This window comes from the organism of the source record quoted next (genome assembly GCF_019968955.1).
Source record: "MAG: Porospora cf. gigantea A chromosome Unknown PgA_NODE_54_length_52273_cov_344.84, whole genome shotgun sequence".
In the NCBI taxonomy this organism is placed as follows: Eukaryota; Apicomplexa; class Conoidasida; order Eugregarinorida; family Porosporidae; genus Porospora; species Porospora cf. gigantea A.
Genome location: NW_027151760.1, coordinates 1 through 16,798, shown reverse-complemented (window position 1 = coordinate 16,798; position 16,798 = coordinate 1). Strand labels below are relative to the sequence as shown.

At 54.2% G+C, this 16,798-nt stretch overlaps 11 protein-coding genes across 22 annotated transcripts; 7 read left to right on the top strand and 4 right to left on the bottom strand.

Moving 5' to 3' along the window:
• Positions 1-59: 59 nt before the first annotated feature.
• On the top strand, positions 60-1,475 carry KVP18_002889 (uncharacterized protein; the record flags this gene model as incomplete). 2 transcript variants are annotated; one of them, XM_067954178.1, is made up of 1 exon in its annotated part: positions 60-1,475. In XM_067954178.1, the coding sequence occupies one exon, from the start codon at positions 60-62 to the stop codon at positions 1,473-1,475; it is 1,416 nt and encodes a 471-aa protein (XP_067807781.1). The 2 variants fall into 2 exon arrangements, with proteins under 2 accessions (XP_067807781.1, XP_067807780.1); XM_067954177.1 differs by having other exon boundaries at positions 108-1,475.
• Positions 1,476-1,477: 2 nt separating this feature from the next.
• KVP18_005188 (uncharacterized protein) lies at positions 1,478-2,134 on the bottom strand (the record flags this gene model as incomplete). Its single annotated transcript, XM_067949572.1, has 3 exons — positions 1,478-1,718; positions 1,748-2,061; positions 2,090-2,134. The coding sequence occupies 3 exons, from the start codon at positions 2,132-2,134 to the stop codon at positions 1,478-1,480; spliced, it is 600 nt and encodes a 199-aa protein (XP_067807824.1).
• A 119-nt stretch (positions 2,135-2,253) lies between these two features.
• On the top strand, positions 2,254-3,603 carry KVP18_002899 (uncharacterized protein; the record flags this gene model as incomplete). The annotated part of the gene is made up of 1 exon (XM_067954194.1): positions 2,254-3,603. One exon carries the CDS (start codon positions 2,254-2,256, stop codon positions 3,601-3,603), a length of 1,350 nt encoding a protein of 449 aa, XP_067807797.1.
• Positions 3,604-4,246: 643 nt separating this feature from the next.
• Positions 4,247-5,847, bottom strand: KVP18_002913 (uncharacterized protein; the record flags this gene model as incomplete). 2 transcript variants are annotated; one of them, XM_067954218.1, is made up of 3 exons in its annotated part: positions 4,247-5,016; positions 5,045-5,800; positions 5,829-5,847. In XM_067954218.1, the coding sequence occupies 3 exons, from the start codon at positions 5,845-5,847 to the stop codon at positions 4,247-4,249; spliced, it is 1,545 nt and encodes a 514-aa protein (XP_067807821.1). The 2 variants fall into 2 exon arrangements, with proteins under 2 accessions (XP_067807821.1, XP_067807822.1); XM_067954219.1 differs by lacking the exons at positions 5,045-5,800; positions 5,829-5,847 and having other exon boundaries at positions 4,247-5,032.
• A 67-nt stretch (positions 5,848-5,914) lies between these two features.
• Positions 5,915-7,492, top strand: KVP18_002902 (uncharacterized protein; the record flags this gene model as incomplete). Of its 2 annotated transcripts, none has more annotated exons than XM_067954200.1 (1): positions 5,915-7,492. In XM_067954200.1, one exon carries the CDS (start codon positions 5,915-5,917, stop codon positions 7,490-7,492), a length of 1,578 nt encoding a protein of 525 aa, XP_067807803.1. The 2 variants fall into 2 exon arrangements, with proteins under 2 accessions (XP_067807803.1, XP_067807802.1); XM_067954199.1 differs by having other exon boundaries at positions 6,095-7,492.
• A 115-nt stretch (positions 7,493-7,607) lies between these two features.
• Positions 7,608-8,551, top strand: KVP18_002911 (uncharacterized protein; the record flags this gene model as incomplete). 2 transcript variants are annotated; one of them, XM_067954215.1, is made up of 3 exons in its annotated part: positions 7,608-7,945; positions 7,974-8,423; positions 8,452-8,551. In XM_067954215.1, the coding sequence occupies 3 exons, from the start codon at positions 7,608-7,610 to the stop codon at positions 8,549-8,551; spliced, it is 888 nt and encodes a 295-aa protein (XP_067807818.1). The 2 variants fall into 2 exon arrangements, with proteins under 2 accessions (XP_067807818.1, XP_067807817.1); XM_067954214.1 differs by lacking the exon at positions 8,452-8,551 and having other exon boundaries at positions 7,974-8,427.
• A 7-nt stretch (positions 8,552-8,558) lies between these two features.
• On the bottom strand, positions 8,559-9,474 carry KVP18_002898 (uncharacterized protein; the record flags this gene model as incomplete). Of its 2 annotated transcripts, XM_067954193.1 has the most annotated exons (3): positions 8,559-8,853; positions 8,880-9,354; positions 9,381-9,474. In XM_067954193.1, the coding sequence occupies 3 exons, from the start codon at positions 9,472-9,474 to the stop codon at positions 8,559-8,561; spliced, it is 864 nt and encodes a 287-aa protein (XP_067807796.1). The 2 variants fall into 2 exon arrangements, with proteins under 2 accessions (XP_067807796.1, XP_067807795.1); XM_067954192.1 differs by lacking the exons at positions 8,559-8,853; positions 9,381-9,474 and having other exon boundaries at positions 8,876-9,319.
• A 143-nt stretch (positions 9,475-9,617) lies between these two features.
• On the top strand, positions 9,618-10,387 carry KVP18_002896 (uncharacterized protein; the record flags this gene model as incomplete). Of its 2 annotated transcripts, XM_067954189.1 has the most annotated exons (2): positions 9,618-9,993; positions 10,023-10,387. In XM_067954189.1, the coding sequence occupies 2 exons, from the start codon at positions 9,618-9,620 to the stop codon at positions 10,385-10,387; spliced, it is 741 nt and encodes a 246-aa protein (XP_067807792.1). The 2 variants fall into 2 exon arrangements, with proteins under 2 accessions (XP_067807792.1, XP_067807793.1); XM_067954190.1 differs by having other exon boundaries at positions 9,618-10,085.
• Positions 10,388-10,414: 27 nt separating this feature from the next.
• On the bottom strand, positions 10,415-10,943 carry KVP18_002892 (uncharacterized protein; the record flags this gene model as incomplete). 2 transcript variants are annotated; one of them, XM_067954182.1, is made up of 2 exons in its annotated part: positions 10,415-10,885; positions 10,914-10,943. In XM_067954182.1, 2 exons carry the CDS (start codon positions 10,941-10,943, stop codon positions 10,415-10,417), a joined length of 501 nt encoding a protein of 166 aa, XP_067807785.1. The 2 variants fall into 2 exon arrangements, with proteins under 2 accessions (XP_067807785.1, XP_067807786.1); XM_067954183.1 differs by lacking the exon at positions 10,914-10,943 and having other exon boundaries at positions 10,415-10,663.
• Positions 10,944-10,997: 54 nt separating this feature from the next.
• Positions 10,998-13,657, top strand: KVP18_002900 (uncharacterized protein; the record flags this gene model as incomplete). Of its 3 annotated transcripts, XM_067954197.1 has the most annotated exons (3): positions 11,061-12,753; positions 12,797-13,340; positions 13,369-13,657. In XM_067954197.1, 3 exons carry the CDS (start codon positions 11,061-11,063, stop codon positions 13,655-13,657), a joined length of 2,526 nt encoding a protein of 841 aa, XP_067807800.1. The 3 variants fall into 3 exon arrangements, with proteins under 3 accessions (XP_067807799.1, XP_067807800.1, XP_067807798.1); XM_067954196.1 differs by lacking the exon at positions 13,369-13,657 and having other exon boundaries at positions 10,998-12,863; XM_067954195.1 differs by lacking the exons at positions 11,061-12,753; positions 13,369-13,657 and having other exon boundaries at positions 13,111-13,344.
• Positions 13,658-13,850: 193 nt separating this feature from the next.
• On the top strand, positions 13,851-16,759 carry KVP18_002895 (uncharacterized protein; the record flags this gene model as incomplete). Of its 3 annotated transcripts, XM_067954186.1 has the most annotated exons (5): positions 13,851-15,571; positions 15,601-15,693; positions 15,722-16,044; positions 16,073-16,326; positions 16,355-16,759. In XM_067954186.1, the coding sequence occupies 5 exons, from the start codon at positions 13,851-13,853 to the stop codon at positions 16,757-16,759; spliced, it is 2,796 nt and encodes a 931-aa protein (XP_067807789.1). The 3 variants fall into 3 exon arrangements, with proteins under 3 accessions (XP_067807789.1, XP_067807791.1, XP_067807790.1); XM_067954188.1 differs by lacking the exons at positions 15,601-15,693; positions 15,722-16,044; positions 16,073-16,326; positions 16,355-16,759 and having other exon boundaries at positions 13,851-15,584; XM_067954187.1 differs by lacking the exons at positions 13,851-15,571; positions 15,601-15,693; positions 15,722-16,044; positions 16,073-16,326 and having other exon boundaries at positions 16,349-16,759.
• Between the last annotated feature and the right edge of the window lie 39 nt (positions 16,760-16,798).

The following is a 16,798-nucleotide window of genomic DNA, read 5'->3' as shown; positions in this document are numbered from 1 at the left end:
CTTGCACCTCGTTTGGTGGCAGCATCTGTGATCCCTAGTATTCTCAAAAACGTCAGCATATGCTCGGATTTCTGCATCCATGGGCCGATGCCGGAGGCGGAGGAGAAATGGTCCTCTGGGCAGTCGTGGCCGCAGCGCTGCGCGACGGGCATGTAGTCAACGTGACAGCCCAAACCACTGACCTCAGCCTGCTCCTGCCTTCTATCCACCACGACGCCACTCGAGAGGTGGTGGATGATGCAGTGAAAGGAGGCCGTCTATTCTTCACACGGCTTCGAACTGCCCCGCTGCTGCGGGAGCAGTCTCGATTCACCATGCTCTTCCTCGCGTTGGGCTCCTTCATCGCAGCGCTGGAACTGGTGGTACGAGGGTGTCCGAAGGATATGTTCGACTTGTCTGGTCTACCTTTCTCGTACCCACCGCTGTGGTTTTTTGGAAAGCGAGTTCATTGCTACGTGCACTACCCTTGGATTCAAGAGGACATGCGAGCACTGGTGGCAAACCATCAGACGGGCCTCAACAACTGCTCAGCTGTGGCCCAGCATCGAGTCCTGTCCAATCTAAAAATGATCTACTACGATGTTCTCTCAATGATCTACGGTTTCATGGGCTTCTTTGCAGACACTGTCCTAGTTAACGGCACCTGGACCTACAACCGACTCCATCGATCTTGGTTCCTCAACCCCAAATCCATTGTCTTCCCACCGGTTGACGTGGCTGGCTTCTCACCGCCTTTCAAAGACCTGAAGTTCCTTGACGACGCCAGGGAAAATCAGGTGGTCTGCTGTGGGCAATTTCGAAGAGAAAAGCGCCAAGCTGAGGCAGTGAGAATCTACTCACGCGTGCTCCTCCAACAGCCTGACGCGCGTTTAGTAATTGTTGGCGGTTGCCGCGGGGAGTCTGACTGGCCCGCCGTGGAGCAACTGGTTGAAGAGTGCCGGACTTTGGGCTTGCGGTGCACCGTAGCGTGGACCTCGACGAAGGTTGTTTGTCATAAGGGGGAGTTGGGTGACGTGTGCCTTCTGATCAATGCCTCTCGGGAACGTTTGCAGAGCGAATTGAAGAAATCCAAGGTGTTCCTGCACACGATGGAGGACGAGCACTTCGGAATCGCCGTAGCGGAGGGTCTAGCAGCGGGGTGCGTTGTCGTCGCCCACGACTCTGGAGGGCCTAGACTGGACATTTTGAAACCGCTAACGCCGGAGGAGATGCGCATGCACTCCCCGTACTTTGGAGGCGTGGCCCATAATGGTCCTCTATTGCGGTTCTGTAGTCAGAACGCCGTTGCCACCGCTGGTATTCTCTTCCAGGACTCCGTTGAAGCCTCCGCTGCCGTCTCGCGAGTTATGGCGACCTTAGAAGATTTCGGTCGTCAGCGAATTCACGCACAGGCTGTTGCGATTTTGCGGTTCTCTGATGAGGCAGCCTTCGGAGAGAAAGTTTTGTTGTTGAGCGAAGTGAAGAAAGACCACTAATTTCATTCGTGATGAGGTCGACTGAACCTAACTCTGGCCTCCAACCCTCCTACACTCGAAAAAGTATTCGCGGGCTTCCTCCCAATTGTCATCGCCACCGGCTCCTCAATCGCTGGAAGCAGCGGGTCCGCCCTCACAGGAGGCGTCTCCGCTGCTTGCAGCATTCTCTGTCGCAGAGACTTCGTCCGATCCTGCAGGTCGTCGCGCTCTTGCTGCAGTCTCTCCCCACGAATCCAGGTTCGACTGCGTCTAAACCTGTTCAGTTCACCCACGCCAGTTGTGTCTCCATATGTCTGAGCTTCTCCTCCACTCGATTCTCCGCAAATTCTTGAATCTTGTACAGGTCCGCTTCGAATGATATCTCGCTCTTCAGTATCCAGTACTCAATGGCTGCTTCTGTGTGCTGCAGCCGCCGAAGACTGCGTTGTATCTCGTCCAGGCGGTAGTCCAGGCCCTGGGCGGCAAACGCCAGGTCAGCAGCATCCGCCTCAGTGGCAGGCTCATCTCTAGTCACGGTCTCTAGATACGTCTGATCTTCGACGAGCTCATGAATGTCCTGGTCATATTCAACGAGCAGCTTCTCGTACTGGGTGGCTAACCCCGCAAAGACTCACCAAACTGAACAACACCCTGACATTGTGGTTGGCCTCCTCCCACATTGCACTCGAAAAAGCCTGCACACGCCTGTGTGCTGGCAAAACCCAGAGTTGTGAAGTTGGCTACAGTGAACGTGACTTCTCTATATTCGCCTAGCGTTCCGTTGGATTCGTCAAAATGAATGAATAGGTACATCAGATTGGTCGGCATCCTGCTGGTGTCAGCTGCAACCCGGATGCCTTTTGTCAACGTGGACCCTCTGTACAGGATTATGCACCGGAACAAGACCTTTCACCACTTCTATGGGGAGGTCCGGCGCGAGATGTACAAGATGGTGCTGGGTCTGTTCGTGACGTCGATGAGTTTGTCAGGCGTCGTCGTCGCCCCGTTGGTGAAGCGCATCGGTTCTAAGGCGTCCGCCTTCGTGGCGCACACCATCCAGATGCTGGCCGTCTACGTCTTTTTCTTCTTGGATGGTGTTTGGCCTCTGTGTGCTGCTTCCGTGGCGCTCGGCGTCTCTTTCCAGCTGAATTCGCACTCACACATGGGATTGGCATCATTGTTCCCACGCGCGTCCGCTATGGTGGTGACGTCCTTCGCGGTCTGTGGCGATATTTCAACCCTGGTGGCCATCGGACTTGAGCATGTGTCCAAGGTCCACGGAGTGCGTCCCACGGTTATCGGGTACATTGGGTGCATCGGAGCGGTGTCGTTATTGGACCTTGCAGTCACTCCACGAGTGTTCGCAGTGACATCCACAACGAAGAATCGAACATTGACTCGGTACACTCGAATGTCAGCGCGGGAGCAGCTCAGTTCCCAGCCCTTCTGGTTGCTCTTCGTTTACTTCACCTTCAGCTTCATCCGCCAGACGAAGTTCTTCGCTCCGAACGTCAGGGACATGCTCCATGAATTCTACCCTCGTCAGCACGTAGGATTCTACGTGGAGCTATACAATTGGGCGAACGCTCTGTCGTTCTTCCCTGCAATCATGCTGGGACTCCTGGCCGAGTCGCTGGGCTCTGCTGAGATGGTGTTCATACACGCCCTGTGTGGCGTGGGATTGGTTCTTCTCCCCTTCTGTCCTCACATAGAAGTCCATTGGCTGGGAATAGCACTGTATTCGGTCAACTGCTACACATTTGGAGTAGTGAACGTGTTCATGGCGGAGTACTTCGGATTCGACCACATTGTGCTTCTCAGTGGAATTGTCTCGAGTACCACAGGCGTGATGGCTCTGGTTTACGACTTCACATGGGCAGGAGTCTTTGCTCAGGTGTTCAACAGATCCTACAAAGTTCCAATGTTCATAAGTGGGGTACTGTCTATCGTATCGCTCACCCTGCCAGTTACTTTACTGCTCACCAAGCCGGTCAAGGAACCATCCTATGAATCACTTGAGAGCCGATTGGATAACATTGAGATGCAACTGACTGACGCCTTGGAGGAAATTGAGCTGCCGCTGCTCGGAGCGAAGGACAAGAGCTCTTCGACTTGGGCGCCCTCCGATTCTCAGGTCTCGACTGCCTAGAACAATCCGCCGTCCTCGCCGTCATCGACCTCCTCGCGTTCTTCGTCCTGATAGTAGTCATGCGCGTAGTCTTCCCCTCCGAAATCCCCATCGTCATCCAGGGCTGTATGTTTGAGGTTTCGGACCCTACCGGTGCCATCCGAGTTTGATTCGCCATCCGACTGTTTATCGGTATGCTTCTTTTTCAACTTGACCCGGGTGCGAGGCCCTCGAGTGTTGAAGGTATCATTTTGTAACTCTCCTGGGAAGTACCTAGGTCCGCAGTAGCTGAGAATGTGTTCCTTCTGAGTCTGTAAGTCCTGGAGGTCCGCATCATGACCTTTGTAGGACTTTACTTTCGACTTGCTTGTGAACGACGACATAAAGAACTCTGATTGCGTCAGATAGTTCTGCACACTACGATTGTAAAAAATGAGGCGCCTGTGTTGTTGCTACTGCACGCTCACTTATCTGAGTCCTCTGGGGGGAAGGCCCTTGTAACATTCTCGTTGGGTGGATAGGTCGTGTCTTTCATGATCACACTTTTGCGTGTGATGCCCTCAACAAAGGGCTTGTGGCCACCACCTCGGCCGCGTCTGCCACTCATTCGGAAAATGCGAAATTAATCCACCAAGGTTGAAAATAAAAATCAAACAAAATGACATTATGCATGGCATTTTATGCCCCTGACAGTATACGTTACATCGTCAAGGCGGTTCACGAGCTGCAGCGGCGGTAGACGCAGCAAATCGCTCGACAAAGCCACGAACGTCATCAGAATTGATCTTGAGGCCTGGGGAGCGATCACGCCTACATTTTCGGACAAACTCAGCGGGAGCAGAAGTGGACATTCGTCCTCGTCAGATTCGCAGGATACTGATCGTGATATATTGAGGTGTAGCTGGGAAGGGTGAGATGAGTAGAGACTTCTTGGCCCTACATCTACGTTTTTGGATGTCTCGTTCTTGATGGAGAGCAGCCCTACAATCTGTGGAAGGCCCATCTCGCCGCAATGATCCACGCGAACCTTGGAAAAAGTGACCTCTAGTGGGTCATTATTCACGGAAGGCGCCACGCTCGCCAGTCGAGATCGCACAGGGAGCTGATCAGCGTTGGTGGGCAGCCATACCACCTCTACTCGCAGGTCCTCACCGTTCGCCCAAACGCCAGCCGCCTGAATAACAAACTGCTCAGCCCTCACGTCATGATTGGGTACCAGAAGGCAGCGAACGTCGGAGACGTCCATGACCCAGTCGACGTATCGGGTGTGTTGCCCTAAGTGGAACGACAGCACGGTTATAGTGAAGATTGACGCATTCTCCACTTCGCAGTAGACTCCGAACCGAGTGTGTGCGACATTCACATTGAAAGGAGTCTCCACCAGCAGCATAGAGCTCGAGAGCGAACACACCACCACGGGTTTTCGTGGCTTTGCTGGGTCGGCCGACATCATATGACTCACATGCCCCCGCGACTGAACTGAGCAGCTCTTCCAGAGAGACGACTGGGTAGGGTGCTCTCCGCGCGCATCCAGCCACCGCGCTAGATCTGGCGGTATTGCAAAGGGCTGCGAGTGGCGGAGCGGCCCAGCTGGTGGGGCACGGCTCTGATAACCCGTCGACGGCGGTTGTCACATCGAAGGTCCGCAGTGACGGACATATGGTCGCCTGGACGCCTTGGCGTTGCGTAACTGCGAACGTAAGGGCCACTGGCTTCCCGAGCATACAGAGAGGAATCCCTAAGTAGAGGCGGCACGTAAGCACCACACCCAGTAGATCGACTTCATCGGCGTTCTTTCGCCCTGATAGCAAATCTTCTTGGTCATCTGGGGATGCAGCGAGCGGAACGATCTCGGGCTCGTAATCTGCGACGTCATGCTCCATGTAGCATTGATTCTCGTAAAGGTCCGTCATTGTCCTGTCGTGGCCCAACCCGTTGATTAATTCGAGCGAACCAGTGTACCCTGTCACTTTCTGAAGCCACCCAACAGAAGGTCTGGTACTGGGCCCCAATAGGACCAAATGCAACTTCAGCACTTCTCCTTGTAATAACTGCGATCGAAATTCAAACACTTCAGTATCAAGTGGTTCATCCAGTTTGCGAGGACCAATATTACGGGCCCACGCGTCAAAATCGTTCTTCTTAAGGAGAGTTCTGAGTAAGTCAAAGTGGTCCAGCACGTCGGTGGGAGGAAGAACCAGAACTAGTAACGGAACATCTGTGCGTGGTTCTAATTGCTAACCCACCTTCAAGGAGGGCAGCCATATCTCAAAATTGGCCACAGTGGGAAAAAATCGAAAATTCGGTAAATTAGGATGCAATAAGGGGCCGTATGTCACATGATACACCAAATGAAAAGCATGGATCCAAGGCCACCGATACGCCAACGGGTGCAGCCCGTTCGGAATCGGAGGCCCAAGTTCTGCGTCGGTGGTGCAGCACGGATTCCGACCTGAATCCAGCCCGGTCCTGGCGGGAAGCATGGGCTGATGACGAATTCGCCACGGCAACCATGTCGGACGACAGCGACGAAAGTGACGAGACCAAGGTTCGCCGGAAATCCTCAGACCTTCCCCCTGTGCTAGAAGAGGATGCTGTCCCCGAGGAACGGATGCCTAGCACAGTCAGACCTCCTAAGCGACGCACCAAGCCTGTCACCAAGAGGGACAGGCAATTGGAGAACAAGCGCAAGAAGGTCAAGGAGAAGCCTGACGATGATCGAGATTTGCTCTTTCCCATTCCTACAGACAAATCTGGGAGCAAAACTGACAGACGCGACCGATCCCAGCAGCCTCGTCCACGAGTAGAGCCTCGCCGGCCACCACTCGAATGCGTGGTGGCCGTCGACGCTGACTGCGAGGTGGGCTGCCGGTCTTATATGGAGGATGCCCTAGTCGCTCTCCACGACCTAAATGCCATTGATCAGGATGTCTTGGAGAGTGCTCTTCAGCCGCTGTCTTTTTTTGCGGTCTACGATGGGCACGGCGGAAACCAAGCTGCGAAGCTTGCTCAAAAACAGCTGCACAACATTCTGATTCGCCACCTGAAGACGTCAGATGGGGACAGACTGCAGGAGTGCCTGGAGGGCTCTTTGCTGGACATACAATCAGCCTTTGTCAATATGGTTTCGCCAGAGGCCTTTGCCCAAGGGCGGATGACACCTGGCAGCACTGCAGTTTGTTGTCTAATATCAAAAGACACCTTGTTGACCAGCTGGCTAGGCGACAGTGAAGCCTGGCTCTTTAGGGCCGGCCAATCTGTCAGGCTCATGGACCCGCACAAACCGTTACGACCTGACGAGTTAAAACGCATCGAGAGTCTTGGAGGCACAGTGAGCCGTCAAGTTATTGGTCACAAGATCACCGACGTCATTGGCCGAGTTCAGGGACAGCTGAGCGTGTCCAGAGCAATCGGAGACCTCCACCTCAAGCCCTACGTGAGCAGCGTTCCCGAGACGACGAAAACCAAGTTAACCGGGGCAGAGGAGTTCCTCGTGATGGCGTCTGACGGGTTATGGGACGTGCTGGATCCAGACACCGTCTACAAGCTAATAACGGGCCACCTCAGTCGCGTCCAACGCAGGTTGAAGAAGATTGCAGTGACCAGCGGCGCCGTGGCGGCGCCGACCTACGACACTGCGGCAGGCTATGCGTCGGCTGACACGACTGCGGCGAACATCATCAACGCCAAACCGAAGAGGTTCTCTCCTGTGCAAGGCACGGCAAGATGTCTCATCCGCGAGGCATTGAACCGAAGGAGTCCCGACAACATCAGCGCGGTCATAGTGTTTTTTGAGAGGGCGCCGCTGGAGCTTCCCGACCGCGTGTCCTCTAGGGCTCTGGTCAGTTCCGGCGGGTTTTTCAAGACGGCTCGTATTCGGCAGATCTTTCGACTTTCACGGGACATATGATGTGGCTTGGTGCAAGAGCTGTGGATTGGTGTGATGCTGTGTTGTAGACTGATGTGTGTTTTGGTTGCCGACTAGATCAGGCACGAGGCCGAGGCCAAAAGGACATATTCGGGCAATGGAGTCGTCTAATGTCCACTCTGTAGGCATTCCATCACGGACCCAAAAGTCGCTGGAGAGGAGCATTGAGAAGGGAGGACAGGACCTGTATGAGGCGCACCAAATCATTCTGACTTTGGTGCGGCGCCACACATCAGCCGGCCGCCATTCGGACGCGATCCACGTTCTGTATAACTACGCATTGAAACTGAAGGCGAACAGCAAGCTCTGCGCAGATCTTGGTCGCATGTACGTAGAGACTTGCATTGCAGGCGGGCTGAATTGCACCACCAGCAAACTGACGAAGTTGCTGGAGATACTGCAAGCGCTGAACATGCAAGAAAGCGGGAACTCAGCGTAAGGGAGATGTTTCATTTGGACGCAGACCTGAGCTGATCAACGCCATTTTCGACTTCTACCAGAAGCATCTGGAAACCGAAGATGTAGACGCTGTGTTGGGCATCGATGATGTGGTGGCCGATGTACATCGTCTCGCTGCAGATTTTTACGAGGCGAATGAGAGCTACGGCAAGAGTCAGCTTCACAGGATAGCAGCAGTCGATATTGATGGCCTCCTCCACCTTCGAGACGTGTGGCAAGATAAGTGCTTTCCGTCGGAAAAGCATCTGCTGGCATTAAGAATGACGTGCCTACTGGTTCTCAGCGGGCACGCATCGGAAGCCGAGGCGCTGCTTCTCTGTTTACCAGTGGAATGGGAAGAGGAGGACATTGATGTCGAGCTGCAGTTGGCATATCTCCTAACGGCGGCTGCAGTGGAGTCGAGCGCTTCCTTCTACAAGGTACTGCGGCAGAAGTTTCGACTGGTCCTACGAAGGTGAGAATCGCATCTCGCAGTCATACAGGGATCCGAAGCTAGACAAACTCTTCACAGAGATAGGACATCAAACCTTCGGCTTGCCACGCGAGCAGCCAAGAAATCTCCTATCTGCCTTCTTCAACTAAGAGTGTCCTAGCAGTATCGATCCCAGAAGAAGCCTGTTGGCTCCGTAATGGTGTCTTTGTCATCATCAGGAAATCGAGGACATTCGCTCACTGCCTGTGCAACACTGTCCACGCGCGGCTCGCTCAGGGCAGAGATCGATATAGTGGGCTGGACGTCCTGGTTCTGGGGCAAATATGGGTGGTCTGGGCGAATCACAGAGTGGGACATAGGCCGTGGCAGAAACGTCCGGTCTGCTGATATGGCGTTCGGCATTCCGTTCTTCTGGATGTCTAGAACGGTCTTCATCAGAGGGGACACAGCGCTGCTCTGACTACACTAGTTTCTCACCTATCCAACAGATGTCCCTGCGAAGCTAGCGCGACGCCGACGTCTCTGCACGTCTCTCCGAATTCTCCTGTGATGTCCGCCACACGAGCCACGATATAATCGTCTATGGAAGCTGGTTTGGGCCCTCCTTTCTTTTCGGCCTCGTGTGCGATTTTCAGTTGCTGGTGGCGGATACCTATGTCCTGCACAGCAAAGTCTAACCGAGTTTTGGTAAGCGACAATGCTGCTGTCAATTCGGAGGAGGTTCTGTGGATCTCTGTGGTCGCTTCTTGCAGGACCTTATAAATGGAATTGGACGGGTCAACCGTCCAAGGTTTTTCCTTAGTCGCAAATAGATTATGGGCAGCCTTCTCAGATTCACACATTGAATCGCCGAGCAGGGTAGTAGCCTTCTTCATTTTCTGTATCATTCTCTGTTGCGCATCGCAGAACTCCTTCATCAATACCAGCACGTCGAGGGACGCTTCCGTGTCGCCTGTGTGCCCAGCAACCTTCACCCACCTCTTGGGCTCTTTTTCAAAGTATGTCTGATAGAGCGTCGCGGGCTTGGACTTGTCCGATTCAGCTTCGATTTCACGCCGTCCCGAAGGCCCATAATGATTTGATTTTTGTCACAAGCGATTAGACAGGTCAATCTGGAAGTTGAGGTTGTAAACGTATGCCAAGCTTATTGGGCCTGGGAGTGAATCGCGAGGCCAGCTTTGTCTGTGCGTGTGAAAACTCTGGAAATTCGCTGCTATGGGAAGGAAAAAGAGGAGTGCTCTCGAGCTGCAGCCATTCTGTTACTACTGTGAACGGCACTTCACTGACGAGAAAGTTCTCATCGAACATCAGAAGGCGAAGCATTTCAAATGTAACGAGTGTAACCGCAAACTGGATACGGCCACTGGGCTTGTCGTGCACAAGCTTCAAGTTCACAAATCAACGATTCGAGCCGTCCCCAATGCTATTGAACAGCGCGACGATGCAACAATGATCATCCACGGCATGGAGGGTGTTCCTGCCCATATCCTTGATGGCATGCGGCAGAAGCAGCAAGAGAAGAAGGGCCATGCAAAGAAGTTGAAGAGCGAACACACAATCGTAGGCTCGTCGTTTCTACCGGTGGAGCTTTGTAGGTGGTGTGTGAACGTCGTTACGCAGTGCAACCTCCAGTGCAGACACCACAAGCCCTTCCACACACTCCGGTACCTGCGCTGCCTCTGATGCCTGGCGCCCCCCCTGTCCACCCAGGAGGCATGATGCCCGGAATGTACTGCGCTCCAGGGATGCCGATGATGATGCCTATGCCCATGCCCAGACCCATGGGCCACCAGCCTCCAGTGGGATTCCTCCCACCCGGATCGACCCAGCCTCCCACAGTTGGAGGTCACATGCCCTTGGGGTTTGTGACAATGCCGATGACGTCTTTGCCAGCACAGGGCACGTTAATGTACGACGACGATTTGGAGTCACCTGAGGAGAAACGATCTCGAGACCCGAAGTATGCTTTTGTCAAAGTGGCTTGAACACACAGCGTTGTCAACAAGGAGACGTCAAACCGAGGGGTTCCGTAGATAGCTTAGTGTCACGGTCGGGCGTGATGCATACGTGTCCCCTTCCACTAGCTGTCGTGTCACCGAGGGCACGTCTAGTTTCCGTTCCGTAGGAGGGACCGTTTTCAGTGACGCTGGCTTGGTTTTGGACTGGGGATCAAGCAACTGGGGGTACGCGAGGGCTTGCATCTCATGATTTCCAAGAAAGTAGTCTCCCAGTTGAAAGAGATCATCCACCGGCTTTCGCATTTCGTCGTAGTCAATTTCACTACATAGCTGGAAAGGCAAGTAGAAGCCGGGCCCACCTTTTTGAGCTTCATACAGACGACACAGCGGTATGGTTCGTTGTGGGAAAAGGCTTCTGACATACGAGTCTTGCCCCCTCTGTGGGGCAGACATGGCTAGGTGCGGCACACTCACGTCCACACGTTCGATACCTTCCAAAGACTCAACTGTCTTCCTAAAGTGAATCTGCTTTCGGCACCCAGCCGAAGCTCACCTTGGGGAGAGTGTATCCTGGTCTACGCATATGCAGAATTGTTGTTGAGATTCATAGTGTACCTTCGACATGTATTGTCACTCGATGTCGAGCCGCCGGGCCGCCATGGAAACCTCCCGCGACGTATTTTCAGGTGAATTTAGAACGATGCGCGCCTCGTTTACATCCAATGGAGGATGGATACCTCCCGGATTCAACCCGCAATACGGCTACACTCAGCAAATTCCAGGGAGCTTCAGCCAAGGATCCTGGAATGACCTTGAGCACCTCAAGCTCCAAATGCTGACCTCGACGCAGCATTCATCCCAGGATGCCAAGAAGGAGGCTCCCAAGCCTAAACGGGTTAAGTTCAAACCGCGCTTCTCTGTGGGTCCTTCGCAAACTGTCGATGGTGTGCAGTTCGCCAGCGTGAAAGGCGACAAGGATGCCTCATTCTACATGTGTGGCCTGTGCACAAGACGGTTTCTGACATCGTGCTTTGAAGATCTCAAGTTGCACCAGAGCAAGCAAGCGTGCCTGAATAACCGGGCTATACGAGAGGAACAAATTCGCATGCCGATCCACACTATGGCCGGCCAGCACCGAATCCCAGCTATGGAGCCGCAGTGTCAGTATGTTTCTATGACAGGCATGCCATCCCCGGGCATGCCATCTCAGGGTATCCCATCTCCAGGCATGCCATCTCCAGGCATGCCATCTCCAGGCATGCCATCTCCAGGCATGCCATCTCCAGGCATGCCGTCGCAAGAATTACGTGTCTCGTGTCCTCCAATCGCCAATCATGGAGCGGCAGAAAGCGAGCTGGGGGGACTGATACATCTGTTGACAGATGATGAACTTGACGCTCTGCTGAGGGAGCACTCGCTTGGAGTCGCTCCTGGAGCGAGCTGGCGATCCCAGGCCGTACGCGCCCTTCTGGATCTCGAAGCTCGTCTATCCGTTCCGAAGCCGGAGCCGCCGTCCGAGGGTTCTTTCACTCTCCCTGACGGTTGGAGCCCTGAAGACACCGAAGCCGAATGGTGTGCTGGACTGCCAGAGCTGTTCCATTCCGCCGAGGAGGTCCCCGCGCCCTCCAACTCCAGAATGAACTTCTGCTCAATAGAGAAGATTCAGGAAGTTTACGTCAAACATGCTGCAAAGACGCGAAGCATCGCGGTGCAGCTGAGTCGACCAGTCAAGAGTAAGGGCAGCCAGGTCGCCCTGGGCAGGAAGGAGTCTAAGGGAGTGCAAGTCGCACCGAAAACTCGTCATGCCGACTGCCAAACCAGAAGGTTTTTCAGAAACTCCTGCACACAGACCAACATCGACAGGATGAGCGCTACCGCAACCCAGACAAAAAGAGACAGGATACGAAACTTCGGTACCCAAACCGACGCGGTAATACCTTCCATCAATCAGACAGCTTGGATGCGATCGCAGCTCACTGAGACACCGACAGTCACTCCAGTGCAGCAAACTCCTTCCCAAGGCGCTTTTGCACCAAAGTCCCGATCTGTGGTACCCTTGTCCACTGCCACATCCATCCGCGTCGGCTACATCCGCCACCTCCATCTTAGAAACAAGAAGAACCAGTTGCTTTGCTGTCGCCGTTGCGGACGTAGGTCTCACAGTCTGCACCTGTCGGCCTCGCCGGTCCCCACCGTTAGCGGAGCCCTCTTCCAGCCAGGAGAAATCGTAGCTGCCAACTACGGCGCTGCTGGATGGTGGCCTGCCATCGTGGTAGTGACATCGGTGGACAAGAATAGCGAGCTAAGTATGCTGTCCTTCTTCGGATCGGACGACCACGAGACCTTTGTGTCAAAACAATTGGTGTCCTGGCGCCGTTTCATCAGCCAATTCAGTCGGATGTCGCCAGGCGAGTCAATTGCTACCAAAAGATGCAGCTGCCCAGAGAGATTCCCCTGCCTTCAAGATTGTAGAAATGACGAGAGACTTCGTGTCAAGAGTTGACCAGCGACTTCACAGTGACCAAAGTTTAGCTGAGGTGCCCTCGGAACTTGCCGAACTTCATGGTGGTTGCACATGTCTGGTCAACTTCGAAGAGTGGTGGAGACATACCGGCAAGGACGAGGAGGCAGCGATGGATTTGCATTCGAGAGGGGCGCTGATTTCAGTAATCCCATCAAACGTTTCTGACCGTCCCTCCCAACGAGTCATACCTGTCTCAGCCGAGCCAAGGAACCATGAGCCGAAACCCATGGCGTTCCCTGATTTGCAACCTGATCGGAGGCAGAAGGCAATTCCTGATTCGACACCTCCAGTAGCGAGCATTCGTAGGCCAAGCCCGCTGCTTCGCCGAGTGCGAACTCGCGACCCCCTGGACGCTCTTCTGTCGCCGTTCTCGCCCGATGAACACCCGATAATCCCTCCCTTTGCCACCCGGAAGCGGCGCAAACGGGACGTGGACGGCATGATGGCGGACATTAGGTGAGACGAAGACCGGCCGCCGACGCAGTTCCTCCACATTCCTGGCAGAAGCCCTCACTGGGCCCTCAGCAAGGTACGTCCGAGGAGGCCCTCGAGAGTTCAAGCACGCGTGCTTGGCGACTGAACGAGACAAAGACTGCCTAGACGGCTGGGAGGTTCAGATAAAGTGGAATGACGGGTCGGAGCACACGCTGAGAATTGGCTGCAGGAACAAGGACGGGAGCTTCACGTGCAGTTACCCTTTAGAGGGAGCCGTTTGCCGTGACATCCACCTTGAGCAATGCAAGTTGGGCGCTTTCAGAGCACCTCCTCAGTGAGAGTCTGTGAGCGACCAGCGCTTTGCCTGTGGTTGCCGGAGCCATTTTCCAACTGCCGCTGGTTGCTTTAGCAATGACTCAGTCTGCTGCTCATCCTGTATATCTGTGTCACTGAGTCCTGTTAAGTTCATGCACTGCGTCAGAAGCCACGAGCCAAATTCACACGGTTTCATTTTTGAATTGCTTCAAAATAATGAGGTCGTGGTGTACTCCTCTTCTGTCACTTGTAGCTAGCCGATGGATCCTTAATTGGGACGAAGACTGCCTGCGCAAATTCCACGACCGGCCTGAAGAACTAGAGCTCAACAAGATCGTGGCAGCGGTGCTGGATAAGAACATGCATGGCCTTTCGAACCCGCAACAGACAGCGGCAGAGGACATAACTCGCACTCGTAGACTCTCTGCCGGCCAAGGTGCCGGAACGTCGACCACCGCACAGCCGCTGGCTCATATAGTCTCTAAGTTGCGCATCTCGCGGTCTCAGCGTCATGGGAATCGAAGCTCCTTTGCACTAAATGAGCGGCATGCTGTGGACAGCGCGCGAGACGCCATTCTGGGGGAGGTATTGTTTTACAGCCACGCGCTGGTAGGCGAGACGGACGAGTTCCCAGACTATGCCCTGCCTGCGTACCTTGGGGAGCTCACCGACGATATTCTCCCGGACTCGGGAATCTCAGATACGGCACAGTCACTTGCTGGAGTGATCCCCTGCGTCAACAGCATCGACCGACCGCTGCAAAGATTAGCGAGCAAGCCTCAGCCGACTCCATCGCAACGGCCAAGCATATTCGACATGGTCGTAGCCAATAGTCCTGATGACTGGAAAGTGGAGGCCTCGAAATACTCCGACCCCTGGGCCAAGTATCAATGGTACCTAGGGAGTGGCGTGGGGATGAACTGGGTGAACGCCTGGAAACTTTGGGACGAGGAGAAGACCGCTGACTCCTTGGATACGGTAAGAGTTGCCGTTGTAGATGCCGAGTGCTCCCTTCATAATCCCAGTCTGCAGTATTTCAACACGTCCGACTGCGCCGACATTGAAGGCCGCGAGGGGGACAACTGTATGGGCTACGATTTCGGAAGGGACGACCACGACACGAGCTTCGACGGACAAACGAACATTCACGGCACTGCCGTGGCCTCTCTGATCGTTAGCAAAACCGGTGACGACCTTGGCATCGTTGGCGCTTGCCGGCAGTGTCGGTTGGTGTGCCTTAAAGTCGTGGGTGAACTGGGCTTGGATTCGGAGTACCTTTTGAAGGCGTATGACTGGCTTCTTACTCAACCTGAGATCAAGATTAGCAATCATTCTTACGGCGGCTTCGGCTACATCCGGTCCGAGCACGACGCGCTTAGGAAACTTGACCAGAGTGGGCACATTCTGGTGTTTGCAGCTGGGAATGAGGGATGTGATCAGGACTCCATCTCCTCCGCGTGCGAGTTTGTGGCGCCTGCAATGTACGACCTCATTCACTCGATAACAGTGTCTGGTACTGACATCTGGGGACGCATGCCTCGCTGGTCAAACTTTGGGAGACGGATTACGGATGTGTTCGCTCCAGGTGACTACATTGCTGGCCTCTGTGAGAATGAGAGCGATGCCGTAGCCTTGTGGCAAGGCACTTCCTTCAGTGCACCACTAGTAACGGCTGCCATTGCTACGGCGATGGCTCTTAGGCCCAACACCTCCCCTTTGCGCCTGAAGGAACTGCTGATGGCTACTACTGACTGGCTTCGCCTCAAAGCAGCCGGCGGGAGGGCTGGCGCGGTTAACGTGCATCGTTTTCTAGACGCAGTGGTGCACGGGCTTGACATGGGGACGGAAAGCGACAGTGATGCCATGACGCCAAAAAGCACCACGCCTATCGACGGCAGCAGTGTTTCCATGCCAATGCTGGCGTCGGTTCTAGTGCTGTTTGTGGTTTAAAATCGCAGTAATTTAGTGTCAGACGTATGGATCTCGAGTACGCTTGGACCAACCTCGGTTCAGTGGTCACTTCGCTTACCAAAGCTGTCCGCGAAGGTGCACAGGAAATGTGGGCAATCGGGCGTTCTCTCACGCAGGATAGCTCCTCCGACGCCGCTGCAGCGTACTTTGAAGGAGGCCATCAACGAAGATAACTGGGGGTGCTCCTCCACGGTTTTAGCCGAGTGCGCGAGAGCCACACATGGCGGGGTCTCCTACCGACAAGTAATGGACGCAGTTTGGGCCGGGCTCGAGCACAAATCCTGGCGTATGAAACTTAAGGCGCTGACCCTGTTAGAGTACATCATCAAGAGCGGCAACGACACCTGTGCTGACGAGGCGAGGGACTCGTCATACTGTGTTGTCCCATTGAAGGGTTACCGTTGCATTGACAACGACGGGAAGGACAAAGGAGCTATGAGTGAGTGCCTATCCCTAAGGTCATGCAGTCAGGCAATTAGCTGGCGATATTCTGACCATGTTACACGACAAGAAAGTATTGAAGGCAAAAAGAGAAGAGGCCAAGCAGGCTCGGGAAAAGTACATCGGCATAAGCAGCTCAGGTCAAATCAACGCTGCTGAGAGCGCGCCACTGAGGGGCGCAGGACACATGTCGTCACCGTTCGAGGAGTATTATGGGCCTAACTCCGGTATACGGATTTCGCAACTACAATTCAGGAAGGCTAGCGATTCCACCTCGGAAGTGAGTGATGAGTTAGTTGCTTATGCAGTCGCACTGGTCCCGTCGAGCTAGCTCTCTTACCCAAGAATCGGTCGATATTCCTGTCACAAGAGCCACTAAGAAGAATCAGGAAACGCTGTCTGCCACTACGACGGATCTGCTGCATACTGACGATCCATTTCAGTCCGCCCCATTTGCAAGCTCGGAAGCAACGCCTTCACACGCAATACTGCTGGACTTCGCCGATTTTTCGAGTCCGGCGTTTCCAGTTGCGGCGAAAGCTGTCACAGACGACCTTTTTGGAGAGGACCCGTTCGTCAGCCCTGATGGGGAGGCTGCGAATCCTTTGAGCGAGCCCACTAATCCCTCTACTACATCATTGTTGGATCTCGACTTCCGGCCTGAAGCAGACCGACCAACAAAGGACAATCTACAGACTTGTGACCTGTTGTAACCACTGCGTGAAATAAAACCGTATTTTCGAGAATTCGCC